Source organism: Micromys minutus, assembly GCF_963924665.1.
Source record: "Micromys minutus genome assembly, chromosome: 33".
Lineage (NCBI taxonomy): Eukaryota > Metazoa > Chordata > Mammalia > Rodentia > Muridae > Micromys > Micromys minutus.
The window spans coordinates 5,484,303-5,511,808 of NC_137968.1; the positions used below are offsets into that span (position 1 = coordinate 5,484,303).

At 38.7% G+C, this 27,506-nt stretch overlaps 1 protein-coding gene across 25 annotated transcripts in view; it reads left to right on the forward strand.

Moving 5' to 3' along the window:
• RIMS2 (regulating synaptic membrane exocytosis 2) overlaps window positions 1–27,506 on the forward strand; it is a gene marked incomplete at both ends in the record, with an annotated part of 425,123 nt that overhangs the window by 218,598 nt on the left and 179,019 nt on the right. For all 25 annotated transcript variants that reach the window (XM_080909305.1, XM_080909325.1, XM_080909329.1 and 22 more), the window contains 2 exons: window positions 2,652–2,823; window positions 4,983–5,136. In XM_080909305.1, the coding sequence (XP_080765431.1) occupies window positions 2,652–2,823; window positions 4,983–5,136 (326 nt within the window). The remainder of the gene's footprint in view (window positions 1–2,651; window positions 2,824–4,982; window positions 5,137–27,506) is intronic.

Consider the following 27,506-nt stretch of genomic DNA (forward strand, 5'->3'; position numbering starts at 1 on the left):
CCTTTTTATTATGCCTTTATTCTCAAGGGTGTCAACAGTTGCTATACAGTTTCTTTGTGTATGTACACATGCTTGCTCATGTGTGTGCAAGCATGTGTGAATGTGTGTTCTTGTGCCTGTGCGTGTGTGGTTTGTATCCTTGCCATAGCACTCACATGGAAGTCAAAACACTTTGTAAGAGTCAGTTCTCTGCCTCCCTTATGTTGGTCTGGAGCACTGGTTTTGGTTGTCAGGCAAGGAGGGACACATGTCATAACCCACTGAGCCATGACAGCTTCCTACATTTTATTTTTAGGAGTCTGTAAGTTTACTGATTTTTTTCTTGATCGGATTTCGTTATTTAATCTTATATTACTTTGCCTAATTTTTCTTCTTTTTTTTTGAAGAAAATAAAGTATTGAAATAAAAGCATCTTTTCTTAGCTTTTATATTTTCTCTATATTTATTTTCTCTATATTCCAAGTGCAGTGTATAACTTAAAAGAAAAAAAAAAGGAACCACAAAGAATGTGAGCAGAACTAGAACCTTTTACTCAGCAGAGGGGCTTGTTGGACACCCAGTCATTGAGGACAGTTAAATGCTTTTCAAGCTTAGATTATTGAATGGGTTGTGTTTTACATTAATTTTTAACCAAAAAAAATTTTTTTTTCAATACAGAGAAAGTTACATTATCACCTTAGCTTTTGTCTTCTTTTGACCCGGTTTTTTTACACGTGAATGAGACAATAAACATCAACTCTTAACTTAATTTTTCCTGACATTTTTTAGGAAACTATCATTCAATAGATGAAATAGCAGTTGATATTTAATTGATAAGACTTCTTGACGCATCAGTGAGGTATAGAAGATCTATCTGCTACAATCATGGTACTCAAAAAACATTTTCTGTACTATGTTCTGGAAAGGTAATATTTTGAAGTAAACTTGGTTATGACCACAATTATATTTCTTTCCTTTTTAAATTTTGACTACACTTGTCAAGTGTTTTGCCTGTTGTTTTAAGTTAAACAGAAACCCAAAGTGCTAGAGTGAAAATGAAGCCCGTTCAGTCGACAGATTTTCACTGCATTGCCTGCAGAGAATATGGATTTGTTTTGTTTTTACCACCTACTTAAAATATCCCTACATAGATGTTGCAGTAAATATTATATTGATAGCTTAGCCTTTCATTGGCCCCGTGGTCTTACTCTGCGGGCGGCACACCTCATGTGGTCCCCACACCACTCCAAGAACTCTGGCGCCCCTGCTGCTTCTGTCCCCGGTGGATATGACCGCCCAGTGTGCTGTTTTCACTCACTTCCCCTTGGTGTGTTGTTGCCAAGCCTTAGACACACACATCCCAACTCTGTGGTGGGCTTTATGAGTTCCACCACTACACCCTTTGAACTCGATTAAGTGGTCACATCAAAAAACACACCAAACTTTGATCTAGGAGGTATGATATAATTTGCCAACCTTTATAAGTCAAATAATCTCGTACAATTTCGTCCCTTATAAAGCATTCATAACAACCTTATTTATGAAGAGATGTGCAGAGAGAGACATATACATCTGCCTCCATCTTCGTTCCTCCTGGAATCCCTCTCTCTCCTCCTCTTCCTTTTTCCCCCACCCACCTCTTCACTGTCCAATCATGTATCACCTTAACATCAACCCACACATAGATTAGTCTTTTTTAAATATACAATTAGTAAATATTATGATTGCAATTTGATGATTACAGTTACATTTTTAAAGAAAAGAAAAAGCCATTTCTTTTTACTTGTTGAAAATAAGGTTTTTATCATTGTTCTTCTGGGGAGATGTGATGATGGTGGGGTTGAAAACACTTGTGTTTGTGAGGGACCTCAGATCGTCCTCCCACTGCACACCATAGATTCTTTCTTACATGAGAGCTTTGACTTTCATGTTTCGGTTAAGGCACCGACTTGTTCTTCCAGCGTCCTTCAGAATTAGAGTCAACACTACACCTTCCATCTTTAATCTTCTATTTTAATATGTATATTAATGTTAAAATACAAGTTTAAATGTAGGTATTACCATACCTAATGACATAGTAAGGCACTATGTAATTTATAAATACAATGTATATTTGCATCCAGTTAAACATATTTCCTAACCAGAGATAGTCCATTAAAGTAAGTATGAAAACCTCATAGCTGTAAGTCCCATCTGTCAAGATAATTAACCTCTATTTCCACCAGATGTTGTTATTTTGACTACCTTACAAAGAAGCAATATTCTCTGTCTTTAAAAACAGGTTTTGGAGTTTTTTTCTCTTTCTTTCTTTCTTTCTTTCTTTCTTTCTTTCTTTCTTTCTTTCTTTTTGTTTGTTTGTTTTTTGTCTCCAAAAAAGCAAATAGCATTTCTTTTCTGAGACAAATTAATTTTTAAGACATATATGACAATGGCTCGGTTAGCTGCTTTCATGAAGTAGACATTGCAGTTTATGTATATTCTCTTTACAATTAACTTTCTGCAGCCGAAGTGCTTTATTTGAGCCGTCACTGATGAAGTCGTAACACAACATGTCATAATTTAGCAGGGAGTTTAAACCTTTCTTCACTTTCCTGCTGAGAACTTTGAAGTTGACAGCCTGTAGGGTAAGAAGCTTGCGTGTAAGTTCGCGTGTTTTCTCTTGATTGAAACAGTGACAAGAACAAGAGAAGGACCAAAACAGTCAAGAAAACATTGGAGCCCAAGTGGAACCAGACTTTCATTTACTCTCCTGTTCACCGACGGGAGTTCCGGGAGCGAATGCTCGAAATCACCCTCTGGGATCAAGCTAGAGTTCGAGAAGAGGAGAGTGAATTCTTGGGAGAGGTACCTGGGGGTAGTGAAAGTTGTTTAAATGACCAGCGTCTGCGGAGACACAAGTCTAAATGTCCTCAGCAGAAGCAGTTCACTGCTTTCAGATAAAATTTAGAGAAAACAGTGCTTTTAAAGATTCTTAGTAGAGCTGGGAGTGTAAGTAGGGTAGTAGAGCTGGGTGTGTAAGTAGTGTAGTAGAGCTGGGAGTGTAAGTAGGGTAGTAGAGCTGGGTGTGTAAGTAGTGTAGTAGAGCTGGGTGTGTAAGTAGTGTAGTAGAGCTGGGAGTGTAAGTAGGGTAGTAGAGCTGGGTGTGTAAGTAGTGACTTAGCCCCTTTGATTCTAGAGTTCACCTACAGTGAGTGCAACATGGTGAGGCTCAGTCTCCAGACCAAGAGCCAACACCCAAACAAACAGAACCACAGCACAATAGAGGGCTGGGGGCAGCATCTTAGTGTGTGATGACCAAGTTTGATCTGCACTTCATAGATACACTGCTGCTTTGTGTAGTGTTTCAGCCTTTGCTATTTTATTCTCCCCATTGGGCATTTTCTCTATGGGTTTACCCGAGAATTTGTACCTCACTGTGGGGTCAGACATTGTTGTGAACAGGAGGATGTAGTAGGAATATACAGTGGTTGTGTTGGACTGAAGGGGTCAAAGGAAATACTCGCAAATGAGAACTGAGGTCTCTGCAGAGAGAATGACCAGGTGTTTGGGTGGATTACTTCCGCTCAGCTCTGTGGACTCGGCAGGGAGGAAATGAACTTCAAGGTTCAAAGGACATCAGCCCGTGTTCCCTACTTGATTTAATCCTGTAAATAATGGGAACCAGTGAGAGCTTTAAGCAAAATTTGTCAAAATGTGAGTAGAGGAAAATATTTCCAATTGTAATGCAGAGAACAAACTGGAGAGAGATGAGAGATGGAGATACGTTCTAGCTGCCTGTGTGTAATACTGAGAAAAATCAGTTATTTGCCGCAATCTTTTTTTAAAGTCTACATAGTTTTCCTGCTTAAATGAAGGCAGACTAGCATGGATAAAATAAAAAAAAAAAGAACAATGAACTGAAAGATATGAGGAAAGAGTTACAAGCCTTAGTCACTGAGGCAGAAGGACCAGGCGGTTCTTGGGAACAATAGCTCTAGCCTGTGGCCTTGTCTGCATTTCTGCTGCTATCACTTCCTAGCCCCGTGTCCAGCAACTGATCTGTCCTACATCAGTTTCCTTCTTTAGCCAAGTGTAAATAATGACACCATGCAGCTCAAATCGATCAGAATGATTGAATCAGCACAGTACTGTTAACATGGCGTCACAGTGCCGCTAACACTGGAAATCTGCGTAATGCGCTGAAGCTGTGTCATAGTTGCAGAACAGTCTCAAGGCGAACAGAAAGTCATTTCTGTAAACGGACTCCTCTTAGTTAAAAATCATATTATACAATCCACAGGACGGTGGGATACACACCAAGCAGCAGTTCTTGACTTTCCCTGTTTGCTTCTAAATGGCATCTGACAGCTGTATGTTATTAACTAATGTTTATGGCGCTCACGATGTGATGTTCTGGTTTTGTACTGTCAGTGGTTTGGTTCAGTGCACATAAAGTTTTAAGGAAGAAAACTTAATTCATTTTATCTGTTCATAACAACCTTATCTGACCTTAAGTCATTTTTACCTATTTTTAGCTTTGGAAATTTTTTCTAAATGACAAAGATAGTCACTTTTTAATTCATAATAGACATAATGAATGTGGAATGGTTGGCTGTTAATAATTAATTTTTCTTCTGATTTATCAATTACGAAGTTACTATTATACTAGAAACTGTAAATTAAAATGCATTTGAGTTTGAAAATAAAAGATAAAATCAATTATCATGGTTAGCCTAAAAATACAAATTGCTATTTATTTTATATCAAATTGCAAATTTAATATTGTTTTAGTTGGATGGTCAAGATCCATATAATAAAAGTAGCTGCTGAAAGTAGAAATTTACTAAAACGTTAGAAAAATGTTTCTCATTTAGTTCCTGTGAAAACATTGCTGGCACTTTGGCAACATTAAACTTCCTGGTTGTTGTGATAGAATTACAGTGATAATATTATAGACGCTGGAATGGTACTGAAGAGATTTCATGTTTGTTGGTACAACAGGCCTTTGTGTCTTTGCTCTGTAGATTTTGATAGAGTTGGAAACAGCTCTGTTAGATGACGAGCCACACTGGTACAAACTTCAGACCCATGACGTCTCCTCGTTGCCACTCCCCCACCCTTCTCCATTTATGCCTCGGAGACAACTGCACGGAGAGAGCCCAGCGCGCAGGTTGCAAAGTAAGTTTTGCAAACTTTGTCATACTTTCATTGCATGTTTCTAATTGTGACTGTGCATCTGACAGGCTGAAAGCAGCATTATAATTGCTAGCGAGTATTTGTTAGTGTTTTCATGGTCACTGTTGTGGGTTTTCATAATGTAAAACAGGAACGTCGGGTTTTAGGCACTCCTACACACAATATTAAAATCATTCCAGCTGCGTATTATATGATATAACATCAAATATATACAACTTTTGGAGGTGTTGGTATTTAGAGACTCGAAGTAGAAATGAGATAGCTAATATGATAAAGCTTGGTCATGTAACTGTAGACACCTACACGTATGGAGCTGTTTAAAGCTCCCTGCCTCATGATGTGTTATAAAGAGTCTTAGATTTAGTGGCTGGGCAGCTGGCCGTTGATAGAGTGCTCAGAAAACAGAAGGACCTGATTTGAAATTCCTAGCAACCACATGAGCAGCTGGCACACACAGAGCTCTGTGAAAGCCAATGCAGGCAGATCCCTGAGGTTCACCGAAGAGCCACCCCAGCCCTTCTGGGGAGCACCAGATTCAGTGAGAAACCTTGTCTCAGAAGAGTGTAGATAGATCAGAGTGTCATTTGACATCTAAGGTCCACACACATGCGCACATTTCCTATGTACCCATCCACATAAGCACAGATAGACACATAACACATCCACACTGCATGCTCACACACACGCACACACACTGGCCTGAACAACTTCAAAGAGATGCCAGTACGGTCGTCCTTGTTTTAATTCCTAGCAACTGCGTCAGGCCGTTCTTCATTAGCTTTGCACAGTTGAATAGTGCTCTCGCAGACTGAAAACGCCTGGCTTCTCCCGCTCCTGCTTTTCTGACAAACAAGTGGTGGAGGCCTGAGGTGAAGGCTGTGCTCAGCCCCATGCCGGAGCTGTGTTCTTTCTATGTTCTCACAGGGTTCTGCTTACTAAAATCCCGTCAGGTCTTAGCAGCCTGGCAGCGGGAAGCGTTCACTGTCTGGGTATAAGCACAAACCACGTGGTTATTTGTTGGTTGTGAGAGGTACGTCTGACAGCCACAGCTGATTTTCACATAGATCACCTCCTTTCTGCTGGATCGGACTAAACTAGAAATCCGAAAGTGCCGGATATGTATAAAATTAAGAGTCCCATGAGAGTCACAGGAAAGCCAAGGGATTTATCTTCATTCTCTCAAAAAATTTTCTCTTTAATAACAAGAACTTTATTTCCACTAAGCACAATGTCAGATACTCAAAAGTAATTTGAAATAATTTTTACAGTTTCTTTTTAACACCCTGAGACCATAAACACCCATGTATTCATAAGTACTCCTACAACCTACTTTGCTGGAATAATTAGATTATTACAATGAAATTGTCTATTCTTCTGGCCACTATAGTCTATGTAGTAATTCTCCTTAAATTGTAGAGTAGGACGGTTGGTTACTACATGAAGATCTTTAATGTGGCTCGGTGTGTATCAATTGATGTAAGTTAAGTGTTTAGGCTGCTGCCCTTTTTTATAGACGCAGTCTCTTCTCTATCTTCTCCGGTTGTTCTTTGTGGTTATGAATGCGTGTGAGTATTCTCGGTCCCGAAACTCTTCAGTTCTTCCATGTTTACTCCCAGTCCACACTTTGTAGTCTTTGACAGAACTCTGGTAATTTGTAGATTTATACTTACATTTCTGATGGTTTTAGTTCACATATTCCATCTGCTTTTTGTCTTTAGTTTTTCACATTTTTCCATTTAACATTCTTTGACATCTTCCTCACTTTAAAGAAACGAACACTGCGGACTGTCGAGCTCGTAGGTCCTGATGCTGTGACTGACCCAGAACACTATTTAGGTACAGCTGTAACTCTTTCACCAGCGTGAACAGTTACATTCTGCTTAAAAAATTATATAGGATGCTAAGATACCTTAAAAGTCCTCTAAATAGAGGTTTTAGGAAGAAAAGACGGCATTAAAAAATACCCCTTAGATTTTTATACACGTTGGTCTTCACTTGAATGTTCCAAGGTACAGTGCTTAACTGAAGCCAAGTGAGCAAAGCAGTTTCTCCTGATACTGGTTGCCTGGCTTGGCATTAAAATATTGATGTACTCTAGAACTTTCCAGACACTGAGACTTTGTTATTCACAAAGCACCTTAATCTTGGTCTTTACTGATGGCAGGGGGCCTGACCCTCCATGGCTGTGAGCTGAGTCCGTCCAGAGCAACCTTTCTCCAGGCTGCTTTCCAGTGTAATCTCAGCCATCGGTAGAGAGTTCTCCTTTATCATGTTAGAACAGTGGCGTGAGGAAACCGTCACTTTGTTTTCAATCCTGAAGCACAGACCCTTAACCTGGAGAAAAACTACTGAAGTCTTGGTATCTTTTTAAAATATTGAGGGAAAAAAATACATGGATTAAAAAACAAGTATGATAGTGTCATAATTAATCTTGTTTTTTCTCCATGTCTCTGTCTCTCTGTATGTCTGTCTTTGTCTCTCTGTCTGTCTGTTTGTCTGTCTGTCTCTCTCTCTCTCTCTCACTCTCAGTGTGTGTGTATGTGTGTGTGTGTGTGTGTGTGTGTGTGTAAAACCTATGAGCTTTGAAGAGTTCCTTTGAGATGTTAAAAATAGGGGTGAAGAGGGTGATTGGGAGACGGAGCACCTTCATGGAAGCAAAAAGTTGACGGGGGGGAGGGGGAAGGATATAACATTTGAAATGTAAATTCAGAGAATATCTAATAAAATTGAACAGAAAGTAAATTAAAAAATGAACTGAAGCTAGTATGGTTGTACTAAATAGTGAGGAGAGGAGTAGGTATTCAACTGTAGGATCACTAGATCTAAACATTCTATAGATGACTATTCCATTTAGACAAAACTGTTGGGAGGTAAGTTTGAGATATAAGTGACTGGTGAAGCTTGATGTTTCCAGTTTGTGCTGATTTCACTGTTGTTGTTTTAATCTAACCTAACCCATTGCATTCGGTTCTTTCCTGGTTGACTAAAATAGAACCTTGTAAATGCTACAACATTCATGAAATGCTAGTCTGCTGGGTTGCGTTCCTTGGTCTGTAGTTACACATTTACTCTGTGGAGAAATGGTTTCTCTACTCCTTACTGTGGCCAGAAAAGCACTTCAGTTCTGTCCCTACAAAGCACTTTATGTGAGTGCTCGACTGTGGAGGCTTTGACAGAACAGATACGTCTGTGAACTGGTAAATGTACTGTTTCCACACTTGGAAACTCTAGAATTATCATTACAGTTTTGAAACTTTAATTCAGTGTTAGAAAATAAGCCTCCTTAATAATTTGTTACTATAGTAAATTGTGTTCCCTCCAGTTGACATATCAATTGTCTTACAAAAGGAAGCAAACTATATCCCTTCACTTTTTGATGATTTCCATACATTTTTAAATGGTATTAAGATGTTTAAGGAACTGTATTCTTCACATTTTGTATGTTTATATTTCAACATTCTTAAAAGAAAATCAACATTAAACTGTCCATCTCTGAAGGTCAAAACTGCAAAATGAGTGATTCTTTTCAATGGTTCATCTAATTTCAGTTCCTTAGTTGCTCCATGTTCTTGGTCTAGTAGTTCCCACTGGAATTTCAGAGCATATGATATGTCCATGTTCTGACAGCAGTGCTGTCATGGCAGACGCTATAAACAGATTTTTATGTTGTGTATCTTCCTTAATTTCTGCTCTTAACTTATAATTCTTTCAATTACTCAGATTTTCTATTAATTTTCATTGTATTCCCACATAATTCATCTCTGTCTTATTCTGAGTTATTGCAGTATTTTCACTTTTTAATACATTGAATTTTACCATCTGTAGTATAGAGACAAGATTTCCAGTGTTCCTGCCAGTAACAGTTTTCCGTTGTATTTTTGACATTGCTTCCACGTCGTTTCACAGATAAAGCCTTATGTTCGTATAACTCAGGTAAACATAGCATGTGTGCTGTTGAGTGCATGTGTTTATGTGCTCAGTGTGGTTTGCTTTGTTGGTTTGTGTTTTGTGTGGCCAGTGTGTCTATAGTGATCCCTAACTTGTCAGGAGGGCTTCCCTACTGCTGATGAGGCTTTCCAGTATTTTCGTGCTTATGCATTTGATATTTTGATATTAAAACTTACTTTTTAAAAATAAATTTATATTTTAATGTGTTTAAATTATCTCCTTTAGTATAGTATTACTTCATCAATAAAAGATATCTAATATGTACATTTTATATGGTCTTAAATGTATCTATTTTTAAATTTGGATTTATTCTTATTTTGACTGTGTGGGTGTGTTGTGCCATGTGGTGTATGTGAAGGTCACAGCACACTTGTGAGGGTTAGAGCCCACCTTCATCCCTGGTTCAGTAGCCAAACAGCTTGTCCAGCTTGGTGACAAAAAGGACTTACCCACTGAGTTATTTTGGTGGACCAATATGGAAATAATTTCAATGTTTTTACTTATAGGTAGCTGTTGTTAAAATTCATAAGCATTTTTAAAATTAAAATGCACTGAAGCTGCCTTTGACTGTCAGCTGTGGTAGTCTGTCCTAGAACCCCAGCCTCTGAGACACAGGAACAGTTCAGTGCAGCACCTCAGTTGTCCGTGGATCTGTGCAGATGGTGAGACCAATCTAAGCAGTCTCCAAACCTGTTTCCAAAACCAAACTAGCCAACTCGCTATAGATTTGACTTTGTAAAAAGCATTTAAAATAAAATAAATTAAAGAGGTAAATAAAATAAAACTATGGTGATCTGAGTGTATTACTATAGTGTATCATGCCAATATAGTGTACTCTGATGTTAAAATGTTTAACCTGTCACTTGCATTGACTTTTGATGACTTAAAATTGGAAAATATTTTAACATGCTTAACATAACATAGTTACACACATACATGCTCACATACACAGACACACGGACACATGCCTGTGCATTTAGGTAGAGGTTTTGCTTGATAGGAAGCAGTAAGGAAGATAATGGGGAATTAATATACAAACATCCACACAAACAAATGTACACGCATTTTACATGACAATATGAATGAATAAATACCATTGTAAAGAAAAGGATTACTGACTTATACCACAGGATGAAAGAATTTCACGGAAATAATTTGAGGAAGAAGACGGTGAGTATATATTCCGCATTTCCATTTCTGTACTGTGCTAAGAAAGGGAAACAGTGCGTGTAATAAATCTGACAGCAGAAGGATCAGTGAGACTAGAATCAAACGTTTGTAAAACAAGTCAAACTTATACAAAGAAATATCAGTGTCGGGTTAGTGACTGAGCTCTATCAGTGAATACACGCCAGCAAATTTAAAAACACAGACAATACGGAGAAGTCATTAGCGAAGTGCTTTCATAAATGCCTTATTAGTGAGAAAAAAGGTTGAACATTGTGTGTTGATGTTTTAATTATATTGAAGATGTAAGGCATTATTTAGATCATCCCAAACAAATGAAACTTGGTTTTTATACAAAATAATAAAAATCTCCCGGCTATTTACAAAGGAAGAAACATCTATACCAGAAGGTACACGACCGTCCCATGGAAGCAACTCTACAGCACAATTACTCCTGAATGTAAATGACAAAAACTGATTTTCTGTAGACTTGGAATAGATTTTCTATCAGGTACAAGACTTTCCTGCCTAATTGTGAATACTTTACAAGATTTATAACACAGGGGACTCTAAGACATTCCTTGCCAGAGAAAGAGAAGCTAGTGGGAATTCTATTCAAGATAGGAACGTCAAGGCAACTAGGAACCGTGAGGCCAAATGAAACCTGTATGCTGTTCCCTTTGGTCCTGATGCGGGGCCCTGTGAACAAAGACATTTTGGGTTTGTAGCTGTCCTTTGCCCAGGACTGGGAAAAGCTACAGGAGCAGTTCATCAATCCAGCTAGACTTCAGAGAAGCATCTACATCCTCAGCTTCGATTTTATTAAGTTTCATTTAAGAACAGAAAGGAACTGAAGAGATTAAAATTTGTACTCATAGAAATTTGTAGCCAGTTAGCTAATGAATAGTAAGATGGAGTGCCAATTAACAGGAGTATGTATTCTTTGAATATACATATATTTGATTAAGTTCCTGGTCATATTTGAAGTACACACATGTATGAAAATTTAAGGTTCATACAAGGGAAAAGGCTTCTGTCTTTTCTAAACTCTGCTTCTGTGATCGAATCCCTTAACAGTCTGTATTTTCCACAGTGACTGTGCTCAGGGGCTCAGACTTTTTAATTTTTCCTAACATAGGAACATACCACTATTTTGTACACATGTCTTTTTGCTTTTAATCTTTTGTTTGTTTGTTTTCTTTGTGTAACCCTGTGTGTCCCGGTAAAAGCTCAGTTGACCAGGCTGGTCTCAAACTCTGCCGCCACTGCCCAGCTAGTTTTATCTTTTTTAAGTGGTTGCATTGCATATTTTTAGTTCTCTGGTGAATTCCAGACTAGTCTTAAACTCAAACTCCTACTGCCTCGGTGTTCTGACTGCTGCGGTTACAGGTATGACTCGCACAGCCAGATGATGTAAGGTTCTCCAAGTATGATGTGCCTAACTTGTTTCCTCCAAACCATATACTATGGTTAAAATTGTAGCAGAGCATACTGAATGACTTACAGTCTCACCTACCCACATAGCTTGTGTGTGTGTGTGTGTGTGTGTGTGTGTGTGTGTGTGAGAGAGAGAGAGAGAGAGAGAGAGAGAGAGAGAGAGAGAATATGATAATGTACTTCTTTCAAATTAAAGTTACTTTCATTTATAGTTTGAAAAAAATGGCCTGAATTTTCGCCTGTTAGTTTTGCATTCCATCCCTTACTTTGAGTATAATTTTTTGTTCTGTTTCACCCCCCCTTCTATCCCTGCTGGCACTCCAACTTAGGACCTCATATGCTTGCACATACTGTAAGATGGGGCTACAACCCTAGTCGCTAGTTCTAATTTTTTTTTTTTTTTGAAGAACATTAAACACGTCTTTCATTGAAGTTAGAAACTGGTTCTGCTTTTCTGAAAACATTTCCATTTCTCTTTATTACTCAAGTAAAATTTAGCTAAGTTTAAAATCCTTCCATCACCTAACTCTCTCTTAGTCTTCTAACAATGTTACTGCATTATATGTGGTTTTAAAGAAAGTCTATTAATTTGTCAATCTTTTTATTTATGCATATATTTGATGAATTAATTTATTCACTTAACATCCCAGTATCAGCCTCAATCGTCTCCCAGTCCCCCCTCACGACTCCTACCCCCCCACTTCCCCTTCCTTTTCTACTCTGAGAATGGAAGCTTCCCTGAGTATTTCCTCATCCAACCCCAGCATGTCAGTCACTTCAGGACTGAGCACAGTCTTCACTGAGGCAGGACAAGGCAGCCCAGTTAGGGGAATGGGATCCACAGACGGGCAACAAATTCAGCGACAGCCCCACTCTAGTTGTTGGCGGACCACCATGGGGTCAAAGCTGCACATCTGCTACATATGCCAAGGGGCCTAGGTCCAGCCCGTGTTCACTATTTGGTTGGTGGTTTGATCTCTGAAAGCCTCCAAGGATCCAGGTTAGTTAACACTGTTGGTTCCTGTGGAGTCCCTGTCCTCTTCAGGTTCTTCCATCCTTTCTGTGATTCTCCCACAAGACCCCTTGAGCTCCATCTGATGTTTGACTGTGGGTCACAGCATTTCTTTCAGTCAACCTGTGAGTGGGGCCTCTTAGTGACAGTCATGATAGGATTGTATGTACAAACATAGCAAAGTATTATTAATAGTGTCAGGGATTGATTCTTGCCCATGAAATGGGTCTCAATTTGTAACAGTCATTAGTTGGCCTTTCTCTCCATCTCTGCTCTATCTTTGTCCGTAGACAGAACACATTTTAGGTCAAAGGTTTTATAGGTGGGTTGCTGTTTTTTTCCCTCTACTGGGAATCCTGCCTGGATATAGGTAGTGGGTACTTCGGGTTCTCCACTGCTAGGGATTTCAGCTGATCATTTCTGTAACCACCCTGGGTCCTCCCAGGTCCCAGATCTCTGGCATGTCCTAGTTGCCGGTTGTCTGCCCACAGCAGATTTCCATTCTCTCTTTCCTGTTTTCCCTACATCTGATTCCCGAGTCCAGTCCCTCTTGCCTCCCAGTCCCCTCTCCCAACTAGATCCCTTCCACCCACCTCATAAATAGAAAAGTGGCTTGTATCCCGCCAGATCATACCAGGCCAGCACAGCTCCAGGGGAGAGGTTTTATTGGGAAGGAAGAGTGAAAAAGAAGAGGGCCAAGGGGGTGATGAAGAATGAAACATTTGTTGTCTAGGGTGACTTCATCACTGGATTTGGAGGCTATAGGCCACTTCTGATGTCAACAATGTCCCCTTATCAGAAAGATTCAACCAGTCTCCGTTAGGTCCTCCATGTTATTTGGGTTCCTTGTGTGCATTGATTGTACATTGGTTGTACAGTGTACATTGATTGTTATCTTGTAGACTGTGGCTAAAATCCACTTCACGGTTGGCATGTCTTTTGGGGTCTGGGCTACTCACTCAGGATATTTTATACTTCCATCCATTCTGCTGCAAAACTCAAGATGCCCTTGTTTTTAATAGCTTAGTAGTACTACATGGTGTGAATGAGCCTCACTTTCTTTATCCAGTCTTTAATTGAGGGACATCGAGGTTGTTTCCAGTTGTCTGGCTATTATGAATACAGCTGCTATGAACAGAGTTGAGCAAGTCTCCCTGTGGTATAGTGAAGGATCTTTTGGGTATATGCCCAAGAGTGGTATATCTTGGTCTTGAGGTAGAACAGTTGTATTTTTCCGAGAAACCACCAAATTGATGTCCAGAGTGGTTGTGCAAGTGTGCACTTCCACGGGTAGTAGAGGCGTCTTTCTTTTGATGTACATCCTAGCCCGCATGTACATTTCCTTGAGTATTTCATCTTAGCCATTGTGACGGGTATAAGGTAGAATATCCTAATTGTTTTGATTTGCATTTCCCTGATGACTAAGGACTTTGACAATTTCTGTGTTTCTCAACCATTAGAGATTCCTCTGATGAAAATTCTATGTTTAGCTCCGTTCCATATTTTTTAATTTGGGTTATTTTGGTTGTTGGTTTGTTGGTATCTAATTGCTTGGGGTTTTATATATAAATATCTCCTCTGTCAGAAGCAGGATTGGGAGAGAACATTTTCTAATGGGTAGGTTGCCTTCTTGACCTGTTAGTGCTGTCCTGGGCCTTACAGAAGCTTCTCAGTTTTATGATTTTAGTGCCTGAATTGTGTGTTTTCTGTTCAAGACATTGTCCCCTGAACCAATGAGTTCACTTTCTTTTCTATTAGATTTTGTGTATCTGATTTTATGTTGAAGTTTTTCATCCACTCTAAATTGAATTTGGGCAGGATGATAAATATGTTCTATTTTTATTTTACACACAGACATCTAATTAGTCCAGCAGCATTTATTGAAGATGCTTTTATTATTCCACTTAATAGTTTGGCTTCATTGTCAAAAATCAAGTGTCCATAGGTGTGTGGGTTTGTTTGTGGTCTTGGATTCTATTCCACTGATCAATGATCAATACCATGGTTCTGTTACAGCCTGGGTTTATGGATAGTCATTCCTCTTAAAGTTCTTTTATTGTTCTGGATTGTTTTGGCTATCCTGGGGGTTTTGTTTGTTTTTGTTGTTTTGTTTTTTCATATGAATTTGAGAATTGTTCTTTAAAGAACTTCAAAAAATGTGTTGGAAATTTGATGAGGACTGCATTGAATCTGTAGATTGTTTTTCGTAAGATGGCCATTTTCACTGTGTTAATCCTACCCATGCATGAGCATGGGAGATCTTCCTTCTGATATCTTCCTCAATTTCTTTCTTCAGAGAATTGAAGTTCTTGTCATGTAGGTCTTTTACATGCTTCATTAGTATTATACCAATATATTTTATATTACATGTGACTATTATAAAGGCTTGTTTCCCTAATTTCTTTCTCAGCCAGTTTATCATTTGTATAAAGGAGGGTTACTGCTTTCTTTGAATTAATTTTTATCCAGCTATTTGCTGAAAGCGGTTTTCAGTTGTAGGAGTTCTTTGGTAGAGTTTTTGTGGTCACTTGTGTGTATTATTATATCATTTTTGAATAGCAACACTTTGACTTCTTTCTTTCTAGTTTGTATCCCCTTGATTTTCTGTAGCTGTCTAATTGCTCTAGCTAGATCTTCAAGTACTATATCGAAGAGATAGGGAGAGAATGGGCTGTCTTGTCTCATCCCTGATTTTAGTGCCATTACTTTAAGTTTATTGCTATTTAATTTGATGTTGGCTATTGACTTGCTGTATATATATTATTAACTTTAGGTATGTGCCTTGTATTCCTGATTTCTCCATGACTTTTAACATGAAGGGCTGTTGGGTTTTATCAAAGGGTTTTTCAGAATCTAATGATATATGTTTTTTGCCTCTTAGTTTGTTTATGTACTGTTTTATATTGCTGGATTTCCAGATATTGAACCATCCCTGGAATGAAGTCTACTTGATCATGGTGGATGATGTTTTTGATATGTTCTTGGGTTAGGTTTGTGAATATTTTATTGAGTATTTTTGCATCAATGAACATAAGGAAAATTGGTCTGAATTTCTCTCTTTTTTTTTTTGAGTTTTTATGTGGCCTCATAAAATGAGATTTATAACATTCCTTTTGTTTCAGGTTTGTTAAATAATTTGATGAGAATTGGTATTAGCTCCTCTTTGAAAATCTGGTAAAATTCTGCACTAAAACCATCTGGGCCTGGATTTTTGGTTTTTTTTTTTTTTTGGGGGGGGGATCCTTTAATGACTGCTTCTGTTTACTTAGTGGTTATAGGACTATTTAGATAGTTTATCTAATCTTGATTTGACCAAGCCAGCTCAGTCAGTCAACAGGTTCTCCAGTGTAGTACTGAGGATTAAAATGAAAAAAGACAATTAGACAACATGTAGCTTGACCCCAGCCAGTTCAGAGGCTGAGGCGGGTTTATTTTTTCCTAGTCTGCTTTTATACCATTTTAATTACATGCATATAATAAGGTCAATTCTAGGTTAAGGGAACAAGCAAGACAAAAAACCACAAATAGTAAAGGAACAAGGAAGGCAATAACAGAGTTCCACCTTCATTGTTTTTAAGGGCTTACCAGAATGACCAAGATATCTGAGCCTACTTCCCAGTCCTAGGCAAAGTCATACTCTTGCCTGAAGCCTACTTCGTTGTTCTAGCCTAAAGTCAGATTCCTGCCTGAGCTTACTTCCCTGTCCTGGCCCAGTGTCAAATTCCTGTCTGAATTAACCTTGTCCATGCCCTATGTCAAATTCTCGCCAAGTGGTCCCAAAAGCTCTCCATGTTGCTGTAACTTTGGGAAGTGGTATCTGTCTAGAAAGTCATTTATTTCATTTAGCTTTTTAAAACGTATGTAATACAGGCTTTTGAAGTAAGGGCTAATGATTCTTTGTGTTTCTTCAGTGTCTATTGTTATGTCTCTGTTTTGTTTCTCTCAAAGAACCAGTACTTGGTTTTGATGAATCTTTGTATTATTCTTTTTGTTTCTAGTTGATTGATTTCAGCCTGGACTTTGATTGCTTCTTGCCATCTACTGCTCTTGGGTGTGTTTGCTTCTTTTTTTCCCCTGGAGCTTTCGGGTGTACTTTAAAATTGTTAGTATAAGAATTCTATTGCTTTATGAAGGATTTATGAACTAAGTAGTGCTATGAACTTTACTCTTGTTTTTCCTCTCGTTTTTAATTAGATATTCTGTATTTACATTTCAGATATTATCCCTTTACCCTGCCCCACTCTCATACCCCCTCCCCGTCCATTTGCCTTCACAAAAGTGCACTCCCTTCTAATTACCCTCTCCACCCCATTGCCTTGGCATTCCTCTACATTGGGAATTCCCCTACATGCCTGGGCCAAAAGCTTCTTCTCACATTGATTCCAGACACTGGTATCTTCAGCTACATATGCAACTGGATTAATAGTTCTCTCAATGTGTGCTCAAAGGTTGGTGTTTTAGTCCATGGAGTTTTGGAGGGTTTTGTTGGTTGATAATGTTGTTCTTCTCATGAGGCTGCAACCCCTTTCAGTTCCTAAGGTCCTTTCTTTAGCAACCTCATTGGAGTCCCTGAGGTCAGTCCAATAGTTAGCTGCAAGCATGCTCAGCTGTATCTATATGACTAACGTAGTCTCTGAGGAGACATCTCTATCTGGTTCCTGCCAGTAAGTACTTCTTGGCATCAGCAATGGTGCTTGGGTTTGGTGGCTGCATGTGGGGTGGATCCCCAGGTGAGGCAGTCTCTGGATGATCTTTTCTCCAATCCCTGCTCCTCTATTTGTCCCTTTATTTCCTCCCTGGAGTGTTTTGTTCTCCCCTTTAAGAATGACTAAGGCATCCATATTCTGGCCTTCATTCTTTTTGAGCTTAATAAAGTCTGTGAATTGTTTCTTGGTTTTTCAGAACTTTTGAGGTCTATTATCTGCCTATCAGTAAGTGCATACCATGTGTGTTCTTTTGTGGCTGGGTTACCTCACTCAGGATGATAGGTTCTAGTTCCATCCATTTGTCTAAAGATTTCATGAAGTCATTGTTTTTAATAGCTGAGTAGTGCTCCATTGTGTAAATGTACCACACTTTCTGTATCCATTCCTCTGTTGAAGGACCTCTGGGTTCTTTCCACCTTCTGCCTACTATAGATATGGCTGCTATGAGCATGGTGGAGCCTGAGTCCTTGTGATATGTTGGAGCGTTTTCTTGGTATATGCCTAGGAGTGGTATAGCTGGGTCCTCAGCTAAACCACTTCAATTTTCTGAGGAACCACCAGACTGATTTCGAGTGTTTGTACCAGCTTACAATCCAACAGTGGAGGAGTATTCCTCTTTCTCAACATCCTTGCCAGCATCGGCTGTCACATGAGTTTTTGATCTTAGCTATTCTGACCTGTGTGCGGTGGAATCTCAGCATTGTTTTGATTTGCATTTCCCTGATGACTAAGGATGTTGAGCATTTCATTAGGTGCTTCTCGGCCATTCGGTATTCCTCAGTTGAGAATTCTTTGTTTAGCTCTGTACCCCATTTTTAATAGGATTATTTGATTCTCAGGAGTCTAACTTTTGAGTTCTTTGTATACATTGGATATTAGCCCTGTATCAGATGTAAGATTGATATAGGTTTTTTCCCAATCTGTTGGTTGCTGTTTTGTTCTGTTGACAGTGTACTTTGCCTTACAGAAGCTTTGCAATTTTTATGTGGTCCCATTTGTTGATTCTTGATCGTTGAGCAAGAATTTTATTGAGTATTTTTGCATCAATGTTCATGAGGGAAATTGGTCTGAAGTTGTCTTTCTTTGTAGAGTCTTTGTGTGGTTTAGGTATGAGTGCAAGAATGAATTTGTAGTGTTCCTTTTATTTTTATTTTGTGGAAATATTTGGAGAATATTGGTCTTAGGCCTTCTATTAAAGTCTGATAGAATTCTGCATTGAGCCCATCTGGTCCTGGGCTTCTTTTAGTTGGGAGGCTTTTGATGACTGCTTTTATTTCTTTAGGTGTTATAGGATTGTTTAGATGGTTTATCTGATCTTCATTTAACTTTGGTATCTAGTACCTATCTAGAAATTTGTCCATTTTCTGTAGATTTTCCAGATTTGTTGAGTATAGACTTTTGTAGCAGGATCTTATGATTTCTTGAATTTTCTCAGTTTCTGTTGTTATGTCTCCCATTTCTGATGGTGGAATCTCAGGTTTGTTTTGATTTGTGTTTCTCTGATGACTAGGTATGTTGAGCATTTCTTTAGGCTGAGTGCTTCTCAGCCATTTGATATTTCTCAGTTGAGAATTCTTTGTTTAGCTCTGTCTCCCCTTTAATTTCTGATTTTGTTAATTTGGATACTCTCTCTGCACCCTCTAGTTAGTCTGGCTAAGGCTTTATCAATCTTGTTGAATTTCTTAAAGAACTAGCTCCTGTTTTTGTTCATTCTTTGTATATTTCTTTTTGTTTCTACTTGGTTGATTTCAGTTCTGAGTTTATTTTATGATGTCTACTCCTCTTGGGTGTATCTTCTATGTTTGTTTTAGAGCTTTAAGGTGTGCTGTCAAGCTGCTAGTGTAGCCTTTCTCCAGTTTCTTTTTGGAGGCACCGGAGCTATGAGCTTTCCTCTTAGCATGGCTTTTATTGTATCCCATAAGTTTGGGTATGTTGTGCCTTAATTTTTATTAAATTCTAAAGTGTATTTAATTTTTTGTTATTTTGTTCTTGACCAAATTATCATTGTGTAGAGCATTGTTCGGCTTCCACTTGTTTGTGGACTTTTTGTTGTTTTGTTGTTATTGAAGACCAGCCTTGTTCATGGTCATCTGATAGAATGCATGGGATTATATCAATCTTCTTGTATTTTAGGGCGAAATGTTCTGTAAATATCTGTTAAATCTATTTGGTCCATAACCTCTATTAGTTCCACTGTGTCTCTGTTTAGTTTCTGTTTCAAGGTTCTATTAGTGAGAGTAGGGGGTTGAAGTCTCCCACTATTATTATGTGTGGTCCAATATATGCTTTGAGCTTTAGTAGAGTTTCTTTTACAAATGTGGGTGCCCTTGCATTTGGAGCATAAATATTCAGGATTGAGAGTTCATATTGATATATTTTTCCTATGATGAATGTCCTTCCTTATCTTTTTTGATAACTTTTGGTTGAAAATCTATTTTATTCGATAATAAAATGGCTACTCCAGCTTGTTTCTTGGGACCATTTGCTTGGATCATTTTTCCTAGTCTTTCACTCTGAGGTAGTGTCTGTCTTTGTCTCTGATATGAGTTTCCTGTATGCAGCAAAATGCTGGAATCTGTTTACATATCCAATCTGATACTCTGTGTCTTTTTATTGGGGAATTGAGTGCATTGATGTTAAGAGATATTAAGGAATAGTGATTGTTGTTTCCTGTTATTTTTGTTGTTAGAGGTAGAATTATGTTTGTGTGCTTTTCTTCTTTTGGTTTTCTTGCAAGATTATTTTTTTGCTTTTCCTAGGGTGTAGTTTCCCTCCTTCTGTTGGAGTTTTACATCTTATTATCCTTTGTAGGGCTAGATTTGTGGACAGACATTGTGTAAATTTGGTTTTGTCCTGGAATATCTTGGTTTCTCCATCTATGGTAATTGAGATTTTGCTGGATATAGTAACCTGGGTTAGCATTTGTTTTCTCTTAGGGTCTGTATGACGTCTGTCCCGGATCTTCTAGCTTTCATAGTCTCTGTTGAGAAGTCTGGTGTGATTCTGATTGGTCTGTTTTTATATGTTACTTGTCCTTTTTCCCTTCTTTTAGTATTCTTTCTTTGTTTTGAACATTTGGTGTTTTGACTATTATGTGTTGGAAGAAGTTTCTTTTCTGGTCCAATCTATTTGGAGTTCTGTAGGCTTTTTATATGTTCATGTTCATTTCTTTCTTTAGGGATGTTTTCTTCTATAATTTTGCTGAAGTCTTTGCTCCCTTCTACCCCTATTATCCTTAGGTTTGGTCTTCTCATTTTGACCTGGATTTTCTGGCTGTTTTGAGTTAAGAGCTTTTTGGCTTTTGCATTTTCTCTGACTGATGTGTCAATTTTTTCTATGTTATCTTCTACACCTGAGATTCTCTCCCTTTCGTCTCTTGTATTCTGTTGGTGATGCTAACGTCCATAACTCCTGATTTGTTTTTTAGGTTTTCTATCTCCAGGGTTGTCTCCCTTTGTAAATTCTTTATTGTTTCTATTTTCGTTTTTAGATCCTGGAGAGTTTTGTTTATTTTCTTCACCAGTTTGCTCATGTTTTCTTATAATTCATTATAGGATTTTTGTGTTTCCATCCTTATAAGGGCTTCTGGTCTGTATCTGTTTTCTCTTATATTTCTTTAAGGTAGTTATTCAGTGCACTTCTTGACACCCTCCATCATCAACATGGGGTGTGATTTTAAGTTCAAATCTTGTTCTTCTGGTGTGTTTGGATTTCCACTATCTGCTGTGGTAGGAGAACCGGGTTCAGATGTTGTCAGGTTGTCTTGGTTTCTGTTGCTTAGGTTCTTGTGTTTGCCTCTTGCCCTCTTGTTATCTGTGATGCTAGGTCATCTTGTTGTCTCTGACTGGAGCTTGTCTTGCCTGTAGACATGTGGGCCGGTAGGCTCAGGAGGGAGAGTGCTCTTGGGGCTCCTGGATGCTCAGCTCTCTGGGTCACCATGTGAGTCCTGATGGCTGAGCTTTTGTTTTCTTTATTGTTTCTATTTTCTATTTTTAGGTGTTGAACAATTTTATTAATTTCATTCACCATTTGAGTGTATTTTTCTGTATTTCTTTATATCCATTTGTTTTGTTTTTAAGGGCCTCTACATGTGTGGTTGTATTTTCCTGTATTTCTTTAAGGGATTTATTCATTTCCTCTTTAAAGGCCTCTATTATCTTCATAAGATTAGATTTATAGCCACTTTCTTTCAATTGGGCTGTGTTAGGTTATCTAGAACTTGCTATAGTAGAGGAGCTGGGTTCTGGTGGCGCCATATTAGCCGGCTTTTGTGCTTTGACTTCTAATGCTGGCCTTTATTCATCTGGTTGTCCCTAGTGTTGGCAGCCCTGGTAGTCACTGGTGGGAGTAGGCATTTGAGGCTGCAGGTAGAGCTAGTTGTTCCTGTAGTAGCAGTCAGTCTTCCAGGGATGCACTCAGAGCTGCTCAAGTTTGCTCCTGGTTGTTGAGCGAAGTTGGGGGGTTGCACGCCTGTGGGGTGCAGTTAGAGATGGTGATTCCCGAAGGTTCCAGGCCTCCTTTATCCTGTCAGTAGCTGGCCTATAGCAATGGAGGCCTCCGGCTGGAGATGGAAACCTAGGAAAGAGAAGAGGAGCTACAGGCACAAGCGTCACCAACAGAACACAAGAGATGCAAGAGAGAATCTCAGAGAGTTGTGGCCCTGGAAATGGAGTGCAGAAGGGGCAGGGTGGAGCTCCCCACTACTGGGTTTGCCCAGAGGATCCTTGAGACAGAATTGGTGGTAGGGGTTTCACTTGGTTGATGCTGATGACTGTGGGTGTCTGGGGTTTTGGTTAGAGGGGTGGAACAGGAAGATGGAGGGCAAAGGAGTCAGGGCAGACCTTATGGCTGCTTGGCTTGCCGGAGACCCAGGCAGGAGCTTGCCAAGCCTTTTTGGTTTTTGGGTTTTTATTTTAAAGGGGTGGGGTGAATTATTCCTTTAAAAACATACACATTAGAATCCTAACTTTTAGGTACTGGAGAATATGAGCTTATTTGTAAATTAGGTGTTTTTTTTTTGGGGGGGGGGTGTAATCAAGTTAAGTTAAGATTATCCACGGTATAGCTGTGTGTGATAAAAGGAAGAGATTGTTTAGAGAATTATACCTCTGTAGCAGTAAGACGGTCAGTGCAGGCATGCAGAACGTGGCCAGGTCAGTGGATGCATTTGTGAGTCAGGAGCACCAAGGATTTCTGGAAACACCAGGAGCCAGAGAGAAGCACCTGGACCTGCCAAACGTCTGAAGATGTGCGTTTGGCCTCCAGAATTGTGAGGCAGTAAATTTCTATCATGCCAAGCTGCCTGTTTTTTGTCTCTTATAGCAACTTTAAGATACTGATGCAGAAGTATTTTGCATTCATGAAAGATTATGTGTATATTGCTAAGTATTAAATCTTTGGTTATTTTTATAAATGGTATCAGTTTTAAAATTAATTTCTTAATTACTCATTTCCTGTAAAAATATAATTCACCTTTATAATATTTATCCTGAAAATCTTCTAGTTGCCATGTTTTTATATTTTTTAGGATTTTTTAAAAAAAAGATATATTTTCCTTCTATTGCTTGACTAAGTATGGGATCAGGTACCACAGGAGACTAGAAGAGGCTTTGGGTTATCTGGAACTAGAATTTTGTTGTTTGTCAGCGACTTCCAATGTGTGCTGAAAACTGAACTTAGGTCCTCGGCAAGATCAGGACACACTCTTAACGTTTGAATGGTCACTTCATTTCCAGCAAGTTCTAAGTTCTAATTCCTGTTATGCTACTTCTGGCTTTGTAACCTGTGCCCTTGTCATTTCTCTCACTTTAGTGCCCGTTCAGAACATTCCGTGCATGTACTTGTTCTCAGTGTCTGAGGAAAAGCACTCAGTGTTTCATAATCATGTGTATTTAGTCATAGAGATCACAGAAAACTTGTATTGTTGGATAAATTGCTTCTCATGAGTCTGCTAAGGTATTTATCATGACCATGGGCTAAACTTTCAATTTTTTTCCTTTATCTATTGAAATAATTTTCAACTTGCATGACTTAAATTACCCTTAATAAACATAAAATTTTGATGGAGAGAAAAATTAACAGATTTCCCAGGATAATACATTTTCATTAATAAGTCATATTAAAAATTAGGGAAAATACAGAAAAACCAGCAAATACAAATTCAAGTAAACACACAGTCCAATAAGGTATTTATACCTCAGGATGGATTCAGTTTCCGTGTGCATATAAAAAATGTATAGCAGTTGCTTTACATTTTAGATGTATCTACTTCATGTGTATGAATTGTTTATCTGCATGCATGTATGTAAATGCGCCATGTTCATGTGACGGCCCACAGAGTTTAGAAGATGGTTTCAGATCCCCAGGAAGCTGGTATTGTGGGCTACCACGGGGGCACTGGGAACTAAACCTCAGGCCCTCTGCAAAACCAAGTTCTTTAACTGATATACCTTTCCCGCTACTATAAAAATTATTTTGTTGTTTATTTACTCACTTGTTTATTTCTTTAATCTAACAACATTTAAACAACGATTTACAGAAATACCCAATTTTTTAAGATCCTTTTTTATTGAAAATATTTTTCATACAAAATGTCAGATCAAAATTTTTCTCCTTAACTTCTCCTCATCTACCCAGATCCATCTTGGTTTTTTTTTCTTTCTTGTTAAAACAAAAACAAAAACAAAGACAAAACAAAACAAAACAAAAAAAAAAAAAAAAAAACACCAAAAAACCCAAAAAAACTTCAGGCGAACAGACCAGGGGAAAAACAACAGTGAGAAAACACAAGAAACACACACACATACACACAATAAAAATAAACACACAAAATTGGAGATGATGATATACAAACAGAAGGCCATTAAGAGAGAAATGTCCAAACAGAGCTGTGGTTCACTCTGTTAATCGTCTGCTGCTTGGCCTGGGCCTGACCTCAGCTGTGATTAATATGCCTGTGAGACTCAGTTGGGAAAAAACTAATATTACAATTTATTTTAAACTTAATTCAAGCAGGTATTATAATGTCCATCATTACGTAGCAGGTCAGTAGTAAAACAAGTGAATGGATGAATCATATCTGTACATTTGAAATTCTAAAAGTGGAAACATCATCTTTGAAAACGTGACCTCTCTCTCGTTGACGGTGCAGAGGATGGAGTAGACGAAGGCACTGTCTGGACACTGTCCTTATGTCAGTGCAGGAGCGCTGGAGCGCACCGGGAAAGCTAGTCAGCACGTATTCATATAGAGTAGGTTAGCACGAGATCAGGAAAATAAATCCATACTAGACTAATGTGAGATTAGAAAAATATAGAAGTTGTATAACAAATAATCAGTGCTGCCGAGTTTATCGTTCACCATTTTGAAATTAGCAAAATAAACCCTTATTGCTTTATTTCTGGGATGAAAATGGAGTAGGGCGCAAACAGATGGGCAGATTCGTAGGTACATATGATATGGTTAAGTGTGTGAATGTGGAGGAAGATGCACAGATGACTGACAACATGAGTAGACAGTGGGATTGTAAACAGTAGAGCAAAACTGAAAATTAAACAAGATGAACAATTTCATTAAGGCAGTATTTGTAAACGTTGTATCAGTTTTCTTCTGCATCTACTTAAAGGCAGCATTAGTAGTAGCAACTATTCCCATAAATGATGTAGTAGATTTTGACAGTGTTCAAAGAACAGACCTTTATGGTGCTGAATTATTTGTCTCAGAATATAACAAATGATAAACACCTGAAGGTAACAACAGGAAGTCGGGGTCACATGCTGCTAGTAAAGAATCAAACATGCTTGATTAAACAGCATTGAATTCCACAAAGTAACACTAAGTGTTACTATATGTGTGTGTGTAAAATGAGGTTATTCAATCATAAAAACTATGCTCAACACAATACAGAAAGTATATTAATTCAAAACTACTCTCTACTCCTTTTAGACTGAAAATAAATGAACATTTATTAACTTCAAAAAATGGATCCTAAGTTTATACCAGTTGGAATTGGAAAATATTACAAAAATTACATATGTATACACACACACACACACACACACACACACACACACACACACACTATATGGATATATGTAGGCTCTACATGAGTGGGTGATGGTTGTCATGTGACTATTGGAACTAAACCAGGGCCTTCTGCTAAAGCACCACATACTTTTATCCGCCTAACCATTTTTTTTTTTTTTTTTTGGCCTCTCAAAACTACTGTTTAACTAAATACTTAAGATCGATATTTAGGGTTTGGGCAGATGATTTAATGGGTAATGAAAAGTACTCACTGCTTAAACATAATGACCTGTCCCTTCCCTTCATGCTTTCTTTCCTTTTTAAAAATTCATCAAAGCCATCGTCGGTATCCATACTTAGACTTTGTGTGACAGTCTGTTCCTTATGAGATCAAGGGCAGGTGCTCAAAACGGAGAAGGAACTTAAGCAGAAGCCATTGAGGGGCACTGCTGACTGGCTTCCTCCAAATGCTGGCTCAACCTGCATTCCTATAACTCCTTATAGCTCAGGTTGTCACCAGCCACAGTCACTACTTAAGAAAGCGCAGGCAGTGTTGCCCATGTGACAACCTGATGGCGGCATCTTCTTAGTGAGGTTCTGAGAGGACTGTAGCTTGTGTCAGATTAGCTTAGAATCAGCCAGCAAGTATGGAGATTTATACAAGGTTCAGAATCTTTTATCCAAGGGGTCGTGGACAAGCAGCTCAGAGTTCATGGCCTTCTTTTCCCTACAGGGCTGACTATCTCTGGAATTTCACGTGTGATTTCTGATCGCAGAATTGATTTCCATTTCCTTTCTCTTTCTCGTTGCCTCAGGACCCTTCTCGTTGCTCAGGGCTTTCGTCCTAAAATTCCACAGCTTTCCACAGCGAATGGGCAGGATAGTCTGGAGCTAAATAGTTCTCGGGAATGCAATACGGCCCTAGAAAAGTTAATGTGACCATTGTCATGTTCTTGGTGGATGGAAGTGTTTTTACTACTATTTTATCATGTACCAGGAATGTGGGGTTTTTTTTCCCTAAAGCAAACCTAAAAAAATGAGCAGGGAACAGAAAGGACATTAGAAATGTGGTCAGTGGGGTTCCTGGGTGTTTGACCTGAGTTACTGGAGTTTTGGAAATACTCATAGAACTATTCTGCATTATGATTCTATTATTCTGTTTTAAATTCATCTTTATCTTTTAATGATTTTGAGACTATAATATAATTTCATCGCTTCTTTCCTTCCTTTCCTTCCTCCAAACCCTTTCATTTTGCCTCTCCTGCTTAATGCCTTTCAGATTCATGGTCCTTTTTAAAACTGGTGTGTGTGTGTGTGTGTGTGTGTGTGTGTGTGTGTGTGTGTGTGTTCCTAAATACATAAATAAAACCTGTGCAGTCTCTACGTTACCTGCTACTGTGTGCGGATGGTCTGCTGGCTGACATTAGTATTAGATAACTAACTGGTGTGCTCTGTCTTCCCTGGGAACACAGTTCTCCTGGTCTCAGCACGCTTTAGTTGCTCCTTGTTCTGTGTCTGGGATTGAGGCCTCCTGAGCTTTTCCCCTTCTGTTAGCAAGCCTGTTGCTGTCACCCTCGATCGAGTCAGGTTCCTGCGGCCTTGTTTGAACATTCACGGGTGTGGCTTGCCTACATTTCTAACAGATGTAACCTCGCAGCATACTTCCTGTCCTTCTGGCTCTAACAGTTTTCTGCAGTGTTGCCTGAGCCTTAGATTCAGAAAGTACATGGTAGATATATATATATAGCATTTGCGACTGGGCTGCACAGCTCCACTTTTCGTAGCTGTGGTTCTCTCTACAAATGTTTGTAGGTTGGAAAGAGAAATGTCCTTGGTGAGGGGTGAAGGCTACATGCGTCTGCAGACACGAGGAGAAATATTTCCAGTGTAGTTAAGGATTCTGCTGCTGTAGTTCTGTGGCTGGTACAGGTTCTTCCCATGATCCTTCACTTTACTCACCCTAAGTTGTTGGCTGGGTTTCCAGTTCCAGGCCAGAATTGTGTCACTTGCTGAGTCTTAAGTCCAACTAGAGACTTGTTGGTTATCACCTAGGTGTG